At 33.0% G+C, this 18,800-nt stretch overlaps 1 protein-coding gene across 1 annotated transcript; it reads right to left on the minus strand.

Annotated features, from left to right (window-relative positions):
* Window positions 1-12,720: 12,720 nt before the first annotated feature.
* LOC110889788 (protein Jade-1) lies at window positions 12,721-14,179 on the minus strand. Its single transcript, XM_022137353.2, has 2 exons — window positions 13,092-14,179; window positions 12,721-13,004 (listed from the first exon to the last, which is right to left on the minus strand). The coding sequence occupies exons 1-2, from the start codon at window positions 14,040-14,042 to the stop codon at window positions 12,957-12,959; spliced, it is 999 nt and encodes a 332-aa protein (XP_021993045.1). The 5' UTR covers window positions 14,043-14,179; the 3' UTR covers window positions 12,721-12,956.
* Window positions 14,180-18,800: the final 4,621 nt, after the last annotated feature.

Raw genomic sequence — 18,800 nt, forward strand, 5'->3', positions numbered from 1 at the left:
TACCTCATGCAACTCCAACCTCTTGCCATTGTTATACTCCAGGAACAACTAAATCAAATAAACAAAAGATGTAGAGCAATGGTAATTAGCATCAAGAATCAAGAATATGACCTAAAACAAGAAAATGATTGTTATTGTTTTACGGTTTTACCTTTTTATTCAATTTTACGGCGCTGAATTTGCCAAGCTCGGAGTCTGGTAACAAACCAACTTAAATAAGTTAGCAAACAGGCATACACTATCGATACGAGAGATAAAAAAGGGATTAGAGATTCGATTTTTAACCGTCAAGATTTTGTATGGGCAACGACGAATGTAGAGATAAATGAGTTAGCAGAAGCATGAGTAGAAATATAAAACATAAAGCCATTTATGAATCTTGAAGAAGTGTGGTGAGTAACCAACTTTGTGTTTGTGATGTTTGTTTGAAAGAGAATTATCTATGTTAGTGAAAGTAATGTAGTACATTACTAATGGTCTTTAAAGGGGACATTTATAAAAGTTAAAGAGAGGAAAAGGCCCAAATAGAGTCTACTTTTTCTCATTTTTTTTATTATTTTATTTCTATCAAAAGAATTCCAAACATCGTGTAGGCCCATGTGAATGTTAATTGGGCACAGCATAAGACAGAAGGACGATTAGTTGATATTTTACATAGTAACACACTTGTTTTATAGTTAATTTCAATAAAATTTACACATAACAAGTCGTAAACGTATACGTTCCTATAGTAGAGATGGTGACGGATTCAGTATTTTTTTTTCAGTGGGTTCATTGTTTTTATATACTCCAATATCATGGGACTAGATGTAAAAAATTTCGGGTCGGTTCGACAGTTTAAGTTGGGTAAAGTTCATCACATAATAAAAATATGATACAATAATAATAAAAAAACATGTAACACGTGACCAAGGAAGATTAGAGATTTGGGGATCTATTTTCGTAGTTTGCTCGTTTCAGAAATGGTGTCATGGGGGCGCTCGTTATGGGTTCATCCCAAATTTTCTATTAACATTTCTACTAAAAATTTGAGATCGAGTGGGATCGTGTGAACCTGTAGGTCTTAACCTACATCCGCCCCTGGGTAGAGGTCTTAAGTTTGAATCCAGCTTTCACTGGTTTTCGAGGATAGGTTCTCACGGTTATAAAAAAAAGTGGTATGAAATAGACACGGTACAAGAAACTAGACCCGGGTTAACGTTAGTATACGGTATTATAGAGGGCTTGTTTGGTTTACTAGAATTTTATAAGGAAGGAATAGAATGGACTTTGATGATAAAATTAATAAGTAAACGGAATGGATCATGACATTTTACTATCATGCTTGGTTGACCTATAAAATGAATGAGTTTTGATGTAAACTTTTTTATAGAGTAAATTGTCAAAATTGTCATTGAGGTTTTGGCATGTTTGTCATTTTCATTTAAAACAACTTTTTTGTACCATATAGCCCTTCACTCTTGTAGTTTTTTGATATTTTCATCCAAACGTCTGACTTTTTTTTGGCCAAAATCGTTCCTGAGATTTGGGATTTTTTTGTTATTTTCATCCAAATGTTTGATAGAAAAAATAAAGCAAATTAGACGTTTGGATGAAAATGGCAAAAAATCTCAAAAGTGAAGGATGATATGGTACAAAAAAGTTGTTTTGGATGAAAATAACAAACATGCCCAAACCTCAGGGACGATTTTGGCAATTTACTCTTTTTTATATTTCTTTATAAATTATTGAGTAAATTGCCAAAATCATCCCTGGGATTTGGGCACGTTTGCTAGTTTCATCCAAAACAACTTTTTTTGTACCATATTATCCTTCACTTTTGAGCAAGCTTGCCATTTTCATCCAAACGTCTAACTTATTTGCCAAAATCGTCCGGAGTGGGATTTTTTTGTCATTTTCATCCAAATATCTGCTAAAAATAACCCAAATTAAACGTTTGGATGAAAATGGCAAATTTGCCCAAAAGTGAAAGGCAATATGGTACAAAACAATTGTTTTGAATGAAACTAGCAAACGTACCCAAACTCAGGGCAACTTACTATAAATTATTCAATAAAAGTAGTTGGATTTTTCTTTTCATATCAAAAGTTCATGGCTCCCACCTTTTGAACACAAAGAGAAGCTGCTGCAGCTGCAAATCATTAAAACAAGTCACATTAACTACAAAATTAATATATACAAAAAAAAATAATAATAAGAAAGAAAGAAAAGAAAAAGAAACAGGCATATGCTCACCTGCAAATCTCAAGCATTCAACTTTGGGTTTTCCTCCAACAAAAGCAACAGGATAAAATGTAGTAACTGTATCCCTTGCTCCAGTTGTATTAACCACTTTTTCAGCCTCCATGATACTTTGTTTTATCAGTTTTTTTTCCTTCAGTGAATAAAGCCGATCCTCGACCACCAAGTTTCAAATGGACTTCCTTAACACTTTGTTAACAAACTAATAATATGGTCACAAAAGAAGTGAACTCTACAAGGGGATTAAAAAGCGTGTGGCGCTCCAATTTGTTTTGATCCTAAAAGCCAATGAGCGAAGCACACATATCACGTATGCAGGGTGTTCATATTACAAAAAGATAAAAATTAAAATGAAAAAAAAATACCACCAAAAGGCTTGTAGCCTAGTGCTATCAAGGTTTGTGGTAAATGTGTTCCTCCCCAAGTGGTTGAGGTCTAGTAAGTTAGCCGCTCTAAAAAAATATTAAATACGAAAAAAATTAGTATAGATAATATTTTAACTTGGTAGCTTTTAAACACTATAATATAAGATACTCTTATCGTCTCCGGCCTCATTTGTTCAATCAACGGTCTAATTTGTTCAAATACTCAAACTCATTCAATTGGCCTCTATTGATGGTCAGATTTGATCAATAAAATTTAAAAAACTTAGTCATGTTGAAATCGACGGTCAAATTTGTTCATATTCCAGTCAACTACATAAGGTGCGACATCAAACCAAATGACGCATAAGAAGGTATCAGTCGCATTACATGCACATCATGGAACCGCATCGCGCGATGCCATCTTATCACCGAATCATGTGATACGCGTCTTTTAAATTAAGCCAACCCCTATGTGTTTTGAACTTTTACCTATTTATATTTTGAAACTCACCAGTTTGTGACATTTAGCTATAGCAAGGCTTATTTGTTCAAAGGTTTCGGTTTGCATTCGTGTTAAACGAGCAAGTTCACTATTGTTAGGACTTGGAATATCAACATGCTTCAATAGTTCTACAGGAACTGGAGCATCCATTTCAGTATCACGGATCACTGAAGCACCAAGCCTGTGATCATAAGTAATGACATAATAGGATCATCATTTGCAAATCGCAAATGTGATGATAAAAATACCACGTCGCGGCGATATATTCAAAAGTCACGGAAAATTATGTTATTTTATACGAAAGCCAAGTTATTCGAACTAAATTTATATCAAAACGTATATAAAGATAAACATGATGGCCGCGCATTACAGCGGGTCGGTTTAGATGTAGGTAAAAGAAACATGTTTTAATGGTGTATTTAGTGATGGGCATCGGTCGGTTTAAAATCAATGTTACCAAAATTCACGTTGAAATGTAGATAAAAATAACTCATATGGAGCGTTGATGTAAAAAAAACAAAACCCATAAAAAACCACCTAACAGAAAGTTCATTAAAGTACAAGGGTTGTAGTGTGAATCAGTTAAAGATATGGATGAGACTGGTACAGTACTCGTACCCATACAGATTTTGAAACTCATTTTTACTGAATATTCAATTATATATATATATATATATATATATAGAGTAAGGTTAACATACAAAAAGCCTTATCATACATCACGTAGGAGACAATGGTAACCGTTGGATCAGGAGTATAATCACGCATGGGACTATAATCACGCACGTTCTATGATAATAACGCACGTTATATTTTTTGTCATGTATGTTAATGTAGGTTAAGCCTTGAAGTACATTATACTTTCTATATATATATATATATTTGAAATTTGAAATATGTTTATTTATGGGAGAAATCTAAATCATTTTTAATTATTCTTTAATTTGTAAGGCCGGAGGGTATGGAGGGCGCCACCCTGCCACCTCACCGCCGATAGCCCCCCCCCCTCCCCGATCGCCACCACCCACACCCTGCAATTTAAACCAGGGCGCCATGGTTCCATCGCCACCATGATAACGAGGAAGAAGGTTATGTGCAGGTGGGGCCCACATCATTTTGTCCAATAATTTGTTTTTTTTTTTTTAATTTTGTTTATTAGGGAGCGTTGTCCCACACTCTGCAAGTTAAGAGGAGGGGTCTTAAAGCCCTCTGTCTGACGTGGAAGTGACGTGGCGCTGACGTGACCCTCCAGCCTACCTATCATTTATTAACTTTTTAATTTAACAACCTTATAACCAAGACTTATTTTATTTGTTTATTGTCGAATATAAAGGGTTTAATTATGATTGTAATATAATTATGGAGCAAATTAAGATCATTTAAGTTATTATTTTACTAACTTTTAATTTTAAAGCATAGATGTTATATTATATGCAACTCATTTTTATTCATTAATTTTCAACAAAACACCGGATTGGATATGAAAAAGATGAAGTCGAGGCTGATGGACCTGGCAAACTTTTGATTCCAAATATGGAGAAGTGGTGTGTTTCATTATATTTCATTTTTGATAAAGTGTTTTTTAAGACATGTTGGTGTTATTTGTTTAACATTGCGGTGCATTTGAATTTTTTCATTGATTTATTATGTTTTTTAACACAATAAAATGTTTGTTATAATTCGGGTTATGCGTTTATTGGTGATATTTGCTTTTAACATTATTTATACCAATATGTAAATAGATATATGTAAATAGTCAACCCTAACATTAATAATGTGTCGTATTTATAGTAAATAGTTATGACTTTATTTTAAGTATTTTTAGGGAGTCGTTTATTATGTCAATAAACATTGTTTAATGCATGTTTTTTTACAAATTTTTTCAATTAGGTTAAAATTTATCTCAACAACAGCTGTTAAAACAAAACAATTATAAAACAATATAACATTTGATAACATTTCTTTTTATTTTATTTAACGACATAATTGGATTAATATAAATTAATTGTTGTTGCCCGGGAAGTTCAGGTAGTCTTTTTATTTTACTTTGTTGTATACATAATTTAAATGGTCCAACCCCGTAAAGTTTATGGGGAATAACCTAGTCTCCAATATATATAATACAATATCTCCTATGGGGAATGCTCATTTGAGAAAAAAATTAATGTGAGAAGAAAAAGAAGAAAGGACATAATGGTAAAACATAAAATAGTTTATAACTCTTCCTGTTAATTATGTTATCCCTCATTAATAAAGCAAAAAAAAAAAAAAACATTTTATTCTACACATTTCAAAATTTATCCTACATATATCTTACACTTACTGAAATTTACCCTACGCATATCTAAATTTATCACACACATTTAAGAATTTATCCTACACATACTAAAATTTATACTACACATGTCGAAAATTTTCCTTTCACCCTAAATTATTTTATCTTGAAAGAGTATATTTAAAAGTGAGTTACAAATTTAATTAGTTAGCTAATTAATTACAATTAGAAATTTACTTATATGCCCTTATAAATAACATTAAATACACATATTAAATGAAGTAAAATGGAACATTCTATTGGTTTAAAACTTATTCTTTTTATTCTTAGACCATGTGTAGTGGTAAATTGTTATAATGCCCCCACCATGGGGCATTATTCGACACGTGTCATCCCAGTCAGCATAGGACATTATAGCATAAAGTGGTGTAGTGGGGCATTATTCCAATAACGCCCATGCAATCATTTCTCAATTATTTTTTTTTAAATTAATTCATTAAATTAAACAAATACAATACTTGAAATTAAAAAAACCGAAAAAAAAAACAGAAAATAAAAAAACCGAAAAAAAACTTAAAATAATTCATTAAATTAAAAAAATACAATACTTAAAATTTACTTTGGGGCCTAATGTGTGAAAACAGAAAATAATAAAGTTTAAAACTATAGGGGCCTAAGTGTCAATATCAAAGTTTTAAAACAAAGCCATTCTTCTTCTTCGTGCATATGAGCTGCAAACCCATTTGAAATTCCGGTCAAAAATCCGGCCAAATCAAACCCCACATTCCATCTCTCTCTCTAAACCCACATGTTCTCATTTGACTGGCCATTCAAACACCCTTGAAGCGTTTTAAATAAAACGCCAGATCCATTTTTTTCGAAAAAAAACGCCCCAAAACGCCTAGCGTAGTGGGGGGCCGGGCGTTTTCCGGCGTTTTCGGGCGGTATCAGGGAGGGGGGGGGACACGCCCCAGTACGCTTGGTCTTACAAAAATTTTCTTCTCATTTAAACCCTCCACTATCTCCTATACTATAGTAAAGATATACATAACAAATATAAACAATATCTCCTAATAATATATACAAATTCGGTGATATCTATCATTTACTAAAATAGGTAAAATTGACATGAGTATTAACATAGTATGAGTATCGAATAGGTAAAGTTGGTACAGGTACCAATACGATACGGGTACCATATAGGTAAAATCAATGCGAGTATTATAAATACCAAAATACAAAATAAAACATAATATAAAAAAAACCTTCTAAAGGTCTATATAAAATTCGGTATCAGTACCCATTTTTACCCGTGCCAATACTGAAAGTACCGAAAACCAAAATAATTAAAAGTGGGTACTGATATATGTACCGAATACCAAAAATTGGTACAGGTATTTGGGAAAAAAATTCCATCCTTAGTTAAAGAAAATGGAAAAAACATCAACCAACTAAACTATAGCGGTGTAAACAAATGTAAACTAAAGTATAGGGCAGAGCCGGCTATTGGGCCGGCCAATCCGGGCCGTCGCTCGAGGCCCAAGCTTTCAAAGGACCCAAAAGTTTTTTTAGGTTTTTTTATTACAGGTTTTATATTATATACCTAATAAAAACACCATGTTGACACTGAAATTGGTAGATCAGTTGGTTCCTGACTGTCTCTTAAGAGGTCACTTTCCGTGTTCGAGGCTTGCTGTTCACTTGTTTTATTAATTTTTGACCTTTTAATTTAGCTTCATGGCCTTTGTGGAGCACATCACTATAAGTCTGGCAAATTTCCACATTTTTTCTTTATTAAACATTTATATTAGTATTTTATTATGTAACCCTTTTAACTTTATTATTTTGTTTAAATTTAAGTTTATTTATATATACACACGTTTAGGTTTTTTTTTTTTTTTTAATTTGCTAATTTATACGTATACTCCATCTACTTTTCTTCCTTTTAGTATTTTGCCTTTGAACGTTTTTCTATCGCTAACATGACAAACCAAACTGATTCCAACCAAACACTATCGTTAATGTTATCAGTATTATAAGAAACGGATTTTTTTTGCTTTTCCTATTTTGTCTCTTAGTGTTTTTTTCGATACGTATGTTGACATTATAATGAACTTTTTCCCGTGGTTTTACGTTGTTTCTTACCAAGTGTCGATATTGTACTGATAATCAAACTTCCACCGCAACGCGCAGTGTAAAATTACTAGTTATATATAATGATAAAAGGCCAAAAACATTGTTTATTCGCTTATGGCCTAGAAAAGGGGCCCAATTTTTTTTGTCTCGCACGAGGCCCAAAATTTTTTATAATTCTCGGGGACGGCTCTGGTATAGGGGAAACTAAATTTATCAAACTTGAGGGGCATATATGAACAAGTATTAAAGATTGTGAGGTGTAATAGAAAATGAAACAAAACAAGACAAAGCCTAAAAACTACTTGAGTTAATTACTGTTTTCGTCCCTGTGGTTTGTCAAAAATCACAATTTCAGTCCATTAGTTTAAAAATTGCGATTTCAGTCCCTGTGGTTTCAATTTCGTAACCATTTCAGTCCACCTCGTAACCATTTCAGTCCCTGTACTTAACAGAATAATGGATTGAAATGGTTACGAAAGTGAAACCACGGGGACTGAAATGGTTACAAAAGTGAAACCACAGGGACAAAAATCGCAATTTTTAAACTAATGGACTGAAATAGTGATTTTTGACAAACCACAGGGACGAAAACAGTAATTAACTCAAACTACTTTATCTAAAGCTTCAACAATGAGTTATATATAATAACTAGTTTTTGCCTGCAGACGAATATTTGTCTGCAGACGAATATTTGTCTCTCATATAATGTACGTTAGTTAGTGTTTCGGTTACTTTTACACATTATTCGAACACGATCTCAAAAAAAAAAAAACATCGAGTCAACCAATTAAAACAAAACACTACGATACTTTTGCTAAAAAATCTAAAACGATGGAAAAACTACCACTTGACACGAATAAAAATTATATCGAGCCAACCAATTAAAACAAAACACTACCATAGTTTTGTAAAAAAAAACATTAAAACAAATTTTACACTGGGGGCAACATCATAATTTGACATGGGAAAAAAACAATGGGAAAACTTTAAATTTGAGTTGAGGGCAAACTCGTAATTTGGCTAGGAGAAGAACAAAACCAATGGCAAAACTATAAATTTAAACATGGCAAAATCGTATTTTGGCTGGACTAATGGGAAAGTGCCACACAACTGCCTTTTATGCCCCGCCCACGTTGCCGGGTGCTAGGCCGAATATTTCTCAACCAATTAAAACAAAACACTATCATAGTTTTGCTAAAAAAAAAAAAAAAACTAAAACGATGACAAGATAATAATTTTAAGTTGGGGTAAAGTTGTTATTTGTCAGGACCAATGAGCGAGTGCTGGACATCTGTTTGGCACGAATATAAATTACAAGGAAACAACCAATTAAAACAAACACAACCATAAAAATGGCAAAATTGTAATTTTGAACTGGGGTAAGATCATGATTTTAAACTGGGGGTAAATTCGTAATTTGACAAAAGCCAAAACATTGGCAAGATTGTAATTTTGAGCTGATAGGAAAATCATAATTTTTAACAAAGGGCAAAATCGTATTTTTTAACAGGGGGCGAAATCGCAATTTTGAATTCAGGTCATAATTTTTCTAGACCAATGGAGGTGTGCCATGCATATATATAAAATGTGCTACCGAGTCCCTTTTTTTAACGGGAAAGGTGACAGAAAAGTGAAAACTATTTGTGTTTACAAGTCTCAAATTGGAGAGATTTTGGAGGGAAACACATAAATAAATAATCTTAAAGAACATAATTGTAAACTGTAGCTTTCTTTTCTTTTTTTTTTCAACTCGGAAACACATAAATTTTTTAATCTCCTTCCATTTTTTTGGAACATTAGAACACATAAGTACATTATACATTTTATCTCTCTCTTTCTTTTCTCTCATTAATTCTCTTTTCCTTCCTTTCTTTTAGTTTATTTAACTTGGGAACACATCATTTCCATTATAAATTATGTTAAACATACATACAATGACTATTTTATCATTTTATATGAAAAATAGACATAAAAATAAGAGAAACCCACTCCTCTACTTGTTAACTACTTGAGATCAGCTTGTTAAAAACTCAAATCAAATTGAGCTTAAACAAACTCGAGCCCTCTTAAGTTAATAAGCTCTGACTCGACTTAGCTCTTTTGCACCCCTTATCAAAACCTTCCTTTTCTCTGAACACATAGTCCGATTCAGCACAATATAATTTATTTAAAGAATTGGAAATTGCTACTAGTTAAAGGAATCTGAAGTTATTGAACACTGAACAGTAAAAGGAATTTGCTAGGTGCAGGTGATTTTTGACTTGTCTATATTGGGGTGGGCCGGCCCAATAGAACAGCACATATTTTCATGTGAAATGACATTTCATTTGACATATGTATTAAACTATCTTTAATGGCCCTTGGAGATCATGCTCTTGGATGCCCTTAGAGATTCTTACCATTGGAGTTCATCCATCATAGCATGTCCTTAGATGAGATACCCTTCTACAAGGGCATGTGTTTGCCTCGGTTCATGCGATAAGGTGGGCCCAAAGTAAGAAAAAGAAATGTTTTATTTAAATATTGTGTGTAATGAATAGATGATGGGGTGTAAATTAAGAAGGGTAAGGATATTTGTAGGATTGGAGATGAAATTGAGATTTTTAAAGATTTAGAGGGGACGGGGCGGTCCGTTATAGACCCCCCATCACGCGTGATGGCCAAGCAGCACACCGCCGCCGCCCCATCTTTAACGCGTTTTATCTTTAACGCGTAATGTGTATAACGCGTTGAAAACTTAAAAATTCGGCCGTTGCATGATGACCGTTGGGTTTGAACGGTAACTTTATTAAAAAAAAAAATAATAATCCATTTTTTTATATATATATCCACATTTTAACCATTTTTTCACACACCAAACTCTATCTTTTAACCAATTTAAACCCACTTCACACATTTTTTATATCTTTCTCAAATGGAATTCCCTACCGATTCGACGTTTCCGATGTCTAGCGATTCCGAGTCGTCTTCCGACAACGACACACTAAACTATTTTGTGTCGGTGTATAACGAGCTTGATGCTGAGTCGTCCCGCCCAAAGAAGAAGATGGTCGGCCGTGATCGTATACGTGCCAACGAAGTTTTGATGAACGATTATTTTGTGGAAAACCCGCTATACAATTCCGAAACGTTTAGAGATCGTTTTCGTTTACCCAAAGAATTATTTTTAAAGATTGTTGGAGACATCGAGGCAAGCGAGGGATGGTTTCAAGAAGGTTACGATGCGAGGGGCAAACCAAGTTTCACGCCGATTCAAAAATGCACGTCCGCCATTCGCCAACTAGCGACAGGTAACCCACCCGATCAATATGATGAATACCTAGCTATGTCTGAAAGAACTTCACGTGAGTGTTTGCAATTTTTTTGCAATGCGGTTATTAAGTTGTATTCTAACGAGTTTTTACGAAAACCGACGAGCCACGACATCTCTCGTATTTATGCCGCACACGAGGCTAGATGGCATTTTCCCGGGATGCTCGGTAGCATCGATTGTACACATATCGAGTGGAAAAATTGTCCAAGAGAGTTGCGAGGGGCGTATGTGAGGGGAGACATCAAAAGACCAACCATCATACTAGAAGCGGTGGCGTCGAATGATTTATGGATTTGGCATTCGTACTTCGGTGTTCCAGGTTCAAACAACGACATCAATGTGTTGCACACGTCGCCGTTGTTCCAAAGCGTAACGGATGGTACCGCACCTTCCTCTCCTTTCTATGTTAACGGTCGACATTACAGACGAGGCTTTTATCTTGTGGATGGTATCTACCCGTCTTGGTCTGTTTTTGTGAAAGCTCCCTCATTTCCCGTCGAGGCTAAAGAAAAGGCGTTCAAAAAATTGCAAGAATCGGCAAGAAAAGATGTTGAGAGGGCGTTTGGTGTTTTAAAGGGTAGATGGGGTATACTACACCGACCGGTTCGTTCGATGACCAAGAAAGCAATACATAGCATAGTGTATGCGTGTATCATATTGCACAATATGTTGGTCAAACACGACGGACGTGCAATATCCCCGGATTTGGGTACCGGATCCTCCTACACAAGTTCAAGTTCCACAAGATATCAATTTACAATTGCGTAACGAAGAAACTCACTTTCGGTTGAGATACGATTTAATCGAACTAGTAGGTTCTCTAGGTTTGGAGTTTCCGGATTCGGACGAGGAGTAGGTTTTTTTTTTTTTTTTTTTAAATTGTATGTTTCTAGTATGTTAAATTCGAGTAGTAGGTTTTTTTTTTTTTTACAAATTGTATGTTTCTAGTATGTGAAATTGAAGTAGTATGTTTTAAAATTAATGAAATTTTTAATTTTAGTGTTTTATTGTTAATTTCTAATTTAAAAATAAAAATTAAAAAAATTGGGAGGGAGTGATAGAATTCCATCACTAGTGATTCCACCCCTCCTACATTTCTATCACTAGTGATGGAAATTGGATTGATGACATGGCATTAGTTGATTGGATAGTGGGAGTGATGGAATCCATCACTAGTGATTCCACCCCTAGTCCCCTTATAAGAATATTACGTAACAGATGATGTGACAGCTAAGGACGCATTTAGCATTGGAGATAGTCTTAGTAAAAAAGTTGCTGACTAAACAAATTGAGCCCGACTAAGAATCCAATATGACTACAACATCAAGAAAAAGTGGGTTTTCAAACAAACCAAATGCTTAGTGAGCCACTGGAACTTTAAATCCGTTGACTTAATAATCAAATAAACAGAAGATAAATTACTTTTCGAGTCTCTATATTTTAGTGGTTTTAACCAGTTGAATATAAAATTAAAAAGTTTAACACCCTGAGTTCCTCCCTGCTCATTTGATAACGTTTTGAGTCCAATTTTTTAACATTTGTACTTTGATTTTGGATTCAAATGGTTAAAACAAATAAAACACAGGGACTCAAAACATTATAAAATGAACGCTTAGGAACTCGAAGCGTTAAACTTTTTGATTTTAAACTCAAGTGGTTAAAACCACTAAAACACACTGACTCAAAAAGTAACGTATTAGAATGTAATTCATTAAGGTCACTTGTATTATTTTTAATATGAAATGTATTTGTGTATGTGTCTTTAGCTTATTAACAAATGAACATAGACAAAACACAAACAAACTTGATTTCACTAACAAATAAGCACAACAAGTATATTTGTTTGTGTTGACATCAAGACAACACATTTTTATTTAACACCTGAATATTTAAGACAATTATTCTATAACAAACAACAATGTCAATGAAATAAAAACTCTAGCAATGATAAAAACTCTTTAATCAACTAAGAAAGCTGAAATATGTAAATTGTTATCAAAACATGATCTAAAATACTTTAAAAACACAAAACTAAAAGAAAACAACTTCTACCCTTAACTATCAAAAATAAAATATCAAATGTTTGTGTTTTCACATGTTGACAAGTCAAAACCACAAATCTTGTCAATCCTCATTTCTTGCTACAATCTTGAATTTCCCTGTTGCTTGTTGCTGCAAACAAACAAACAAAAATCCATTAAAACAATTATATGTAAAATTTATACAAAAAAAAGACAACAAAAACACTTGATTCTTTACCTTCATCCATAAATCAGTATGTGTTTTACAAAATCCAGCAACAATAGCCCCTTTATTCCTCCCTTGTTTATACTCAATACACAAATCCTCTTTCAACCCACAAGTCACATGAAACCTCAAACAACACTTCTCTTCAGAACAATCAATAACACACCCATCCAACTTCTTACAAACATAACACTTCCCACCCCATCTTCTAGCAACAACCTTAGAACAATCAACCCCTTCTCTCCCTTCCGGGTCACCAAAAAACACTTCCGGAATAAACAACGCACACACGATATGCGCCCAACGACCGTCAACCGTCGGTTTCAACGCCCCACCAGTAACAGGACACAAACAACAAGATAAAGACCCCACTTTGCTTTTACCACTACTCTTGCATTTAGAACAAAACCAATCATCTTCAGGCACACCATTGGTGAGTGGTGCACCATAACAAGTGGTGTGCACCATTAGATCACACCCATCACAAAACACAATTGGGTCTTTTGCATCACCATCTGTGCTTTGACATACTGCACACAAAATCCCATCTTCTTCTTCTTCTTCTTCTTCATTTTCCACTTCATCCACATACCCATTTTCTTGATCTTTTTCTTGAACATTTTCTTGATTTTTTTCTTGAACATTTTCTTGATCATGATCTGATCTGGGGTCATACTCCAGATTCAGGTCAAATGATGAAAAGGGTTTGTCCAAGAAAAGATTTGGGTGCAGGGCGCATATTCTTTTTTTGGCGGGTAAGCAGACGGCGGCGCCGGCGGTGGTGGTGGTGGGGGGTTCAAGATTGGCCGGAATCGGAGATGGGTCACGGGTTTCTTTTCTCTTTTTTGCCGGCAAACATGAAGAAGAAGGAAAGTTGAAGTCTTGGGGATGAATGGTGGGTTTTTGTTGGTGTATAAGATTGAATCTTTTGTGAGGGGGTAAGCCATGAAGCTTGTTCTCCATTGTTGTTGCAGAGAGAAAGAGATGGGTGAGGGTTTTGGGGATGGGGATTGATTATGATTATTTGGGTTTTTTAAATGTGGGACTGGGGAAAAAGAACCGGGAAGAAGAAAAGATGAATTGATTTGGGTGAAATTTTTTGATTAATTTGGAATTCAAGTTTGAAGTTTAAAGTTTGGAGTTTGAAAGTTTTTTCACCTGAAAAAATGCGGTTTCTTCCCACCAAAATTTTAAACCGGCGGCAATGGGATCCACTTCAAATGCAATATTAAAATTAATTAAAAAAATATAATAACTAGAATTTTATATTCACCTATTAAACTGGTGGCAATGGGAAATTGAGATCCACTTTAAATGCAAAGATTTTTTTTAATTATCTTTCATTTATTGTTTAACTAGGTTATAACCCCGTGTATTAGATCATGCGTAGTGGGCATTATTCACCCTTGGGCGTTTTGCGCCATGTGGCAGCTCAGTCAGCAATGAGGCATTATTAGGCGTTTTCTAAAATTGGTGTAGTGGGGATGGGGCATTATTGGGCATTATGTTTTGTAATAATATAAAATTAAAAAAAAATAAAATTCTTATTGACCAATTGATGCAAAGTGAAATATGATTGGACAATCACATAGCCCATCCAGCGTTTTTTATAAAACGCCTAAATCAAAAAGGAGCCAAACACGCCCACATGTAATGGAGGTGTCGGCGTGATCCGGCGTTTTGGGGCGGTATCAGGGAGGAAAAACGCTCCAGTACGGTAGGTCTTATACGGGTTGAATAAATGCAATTTTATATATCAAATAATAAAAAAATATATCTTTAAAAATCTCGTTTATTATACGGGTTGAATAAGTGCAATTTTATATACCAAATAATAAAACAATATATATTCAAAAATCTCGTTTATTACATTGGTTGAATAAATCTAATTTTATATATTAAATAATAAAAAAAGTTATATCTTTAATACCTCGTGTATTGTACGGGTTGAGTAAATTTAATTTTATATATTAAATAATAAAAAGTTACATTTTTAAGAACCACGTTGAGCTGAGGAGCGAGACTAAGTTCGACCGTTAGGGAGACTAAAGCGGGAGGCTGTGTTATACGGGTTGAACACATGTAATTTTATATACCAAACAATAAAAAGTTATATCTTTATAAATTCTATGTATTATATGTATTGAAGAAATCTAATTTTATATACTACATAATAAAAAAAAGTTATATTTTTAAAACCCCGAGTATTACACGAGTTGCATAAATGTAATTTTGTATAGTAAAAAATAAAAATGTTATATCTTTAAAAAACCTCGTTTATTACACGGGTTAAATGAATCTAATAAAAATTTATATCTTAAAAAAACTAACGGATATACTCGATATACGATGGATGGGGTGATTGCGGTGATTGTTCTTATAAATATCACGTAAACATAGTGATTATCGTATTTGAGTTGAGAATTGAACACGAAAATATAAGTATAGAACCAATAAACACCTTTTAAACATTTTTGAAATAGGTTCTACCCTTAACTATTTTACTTTAATAAAATAAATAAACCATTTAAATTAACCGAGTTAGGGCTAAAGGACATAACTTGCAAGGGTTTGCAAACATCGAGTACGTTTTCTGTAATTATTGAAGACAAAGGACACAGTTTGCAATAAGTGACATACATAAAGGACGATTTTTGTAATTTACTCTATTTTAAAATATTATATATATTATCTCCTATATGAATTGTTTAAATTTATATTAAATTTAATTCTATAATTATCTTTTAATTGATATTAATTATCTATAAAAATAGATGGCTTCAATGAATGACATGTGTCTAAAATTTGGTTTCTTTTATTATAGTAGATAGACTAGTTTTTTCTTTAGCAACTTATGTTCGTAAACTTTTTTAAAAAAATTTAGTAGTGATACTTTTTTTTTTATTTTCTTACATTCCAATATAAAGTTTACTGGAATGGATTGGATTTACATTAAATAGTTTATGTATTGTAAATTATACTTGGTACGGATATTGTATCGATATTGTAATAAACTGAATCGATAGCGATTGAACAACAGCGGTATTGGTATTTTGTTTTTGTGTTTTTCAGTCGATCTAAAACACATGTTAATATTCATTTTGAAAATGTAATAACTTTATCTTTTGGTTTAAATGACATAACTTTTATGTATAAATCAATGTTGTAAAACAAGGTCTAAGAGGCTGAGTAATCGCTACAAGCCTATAAGGTATGCTGGTGAGACAATTTTCTTAAACTCTGTCTAATTACTCGGAATCGATCAAAAGCGGTCAACGTTGGCCAAAATCGGATCTAGTAGGTCAACTTGGACCAAGTTTGACTTAAAAAAAATACAAGGGTAAATTACATTTTTCGTCCTTTGTGTTTTTATCGAATTGCAATGGTTAGCCTTTAACTTCAATAACTACAGTCACAGTCCTTTATTTGAAAAACTCATTACACTATACGCCCTTTTGACCCTAACAAGGTTACAATTTTCAGTTAAATATGGCACGTGCCTTGCACATGAGGGTAGAATGATACTTTTATTTATTTATTTATCTAAAATAAATTTAATATATTTTTATTATATATTATACCATGACTGCAACTTTGTGAAAAATTATCATTTTCAATATATCATTTTCGATTGAAATATACTTTATTTCTTAGGAATATTTTCTTGTAACTTTTGGTTCCGTTGTCCGTATTGTCCGCTCACCCGTTTAACTCGTTTAGGGACCACATATGAATGAGTTTTATGGATTCCGTTTAATTTAGCATTTATTGGTAATATGAGGATATTGATGTGTATGTATTCATGTGTATTTTATACTTGTTTTTTACAAGTATTTCTTGGTATCTTTTGTGTAGTATTTAGATTACCCTAATAAATCAAAATACATACACTTAACACGTAATATACACCTTGATGAGTTTTCTAAATATATATAATTACCTAAAAATATATATATATTTATAAGTTTTCATTTTTAACTTATAAAAACCATTATAAGTAATTTAGAAACTTACATAGATGTTTAATACTTAAACTTTTTCCCAAAAAGTTTGTTTAACCATGATTAAAATCCTTAAACGTGATTAACCATTTTAATCACACTTTAACCCCTATTTAATCATGATTATGATTTTAGAAAAAAATCGCCATAGTTTCCCCTAAACTATGATGTTTCCCACGTTTAAATCATCAATCAAGTTTCCAAAAATCACCACAATAACCAAATATCACCAAAATCAATTTACCACATAAATCACACTTATTCCTTCAAGGTTTCTTATGAGCATTTCTTTCGGTTAATCTTTCAAGACTTTAAAATAATCAAATTTTCAAGTTCATTATTTACATAAACTTGATTATACTTGTTTTTCACTTTTAAAAATTCCCACATCTTTATGTAAAAATTTCCAAGACTTTTTATACCACACTTTTTAAAATAAAATTACATAAACTTGCTTTATGTTAAAAATCAAGTTCATTAGTGTTTTTAAAAGTTTTGATTCATGATTATTCTTTGTTTTATCTTTCAAGAATCACTAATCAAAGTTCACTATCATAATTTTTGAAGTTGATGATCTTGTGTGATTTAAACATATATGTGTTTAAATCACATTTTTAAGTGTAACATAGCAAGATTAACACTAATCTAAATTACTACATGATATAAATCACAAGATCATCATAAATCTAGACTTTAAACCACTAATTTTCACAAAATCAACATAATCATCAAGATTACACTAACTAGTTACACTAATCTACACAAATAATCACATAATAAGTGATGTTTAGTAGATTATTATGTTTGAGATTAGGGTTTTTTGTTGAATTTTTCTTAATCTTCAAGATAATCAACTTGTACTTTTGTAATCTACACTAAACAAGGAGCTTAAAAATGAGTAGAAGATGGCTTACAACTTTGCACAAGTTAAACAAGATGATTAAGAAGAGATTAAGCTCCCAAGAAGGTCCTTAATGATGCTCCATGCTTAACCCTTGCATTAATGACCTTGAAATGTGAGTAATTTATGGTGTTTAATGGTGAGTTATGGTGGAGTTTAGTGTTTATTCTTGTAGCCGTGAGTTATAGGAACAAGAATGGGTTTTTTTTTTAAGTTTGAAAGTTGTTGTAATTAATAAGGATGATATCTTGTTATAATATTTCAAGTCTTTCATGTTTTCAAGTCCATACTTTACCTCTCCTACACCATACTTGAAATCTCTAATATTTCAACAAAAATCTTGTGGGTGAGACCCACTTTGACCAATTTCTAGAATGGGGGGGGGGGGGGGTAAAATTTAACTTTTTTTTTATAAAAAGTGTTAAAAATCTAGATATTTTGGTAACTAAGCAAAGTATGGTGATTAGGGGTTTAATTGCACCATTAGGGGGTAATTAGGGATTCGAAATGTTAATTGTCATTAACTAGTTCACTAGACTAGTAGAAATTGTATTTTGATACCTTAAATGGCTTCCGTTTAGTCGTCGAGTAGTTAACGACACTTTTATTTCGTACCGACGAAGGTTTGCCGCAAGTTGTTATTCCGCCATTCAAAGATGCATGAAGTGATTTCGAGTCCCAAAATAAGCTTAACTAGTTCGCCATGTCTTCCGTCTGGTTGTTTTGGCGTCGGAAATGTTATTTACTAGCTTGTCGGTTAAAAAACGGACAAGTTGTGGGGGTTGCAACGCAGCACCGAAAGCTTATGTTTCGGACACC

The sequence above is a fragment of the Helianthus annuus genome, chromosome 11, assembly GCF_002127325.2.
Source record: "Helianthus annuus cultivar XRQ/B chromosome 11, HanXRQr2.0-SUNRISE, whole genome shotgun sequence".
In the NCBI taxonomy this organism is placed as follows: domain Eukaryota; kingdom Viridiplantae; phylum Streptophyta; class Magnoliopsida; order Asterales; family Asteraceae; genus Helianthus; species Helianthus annuus.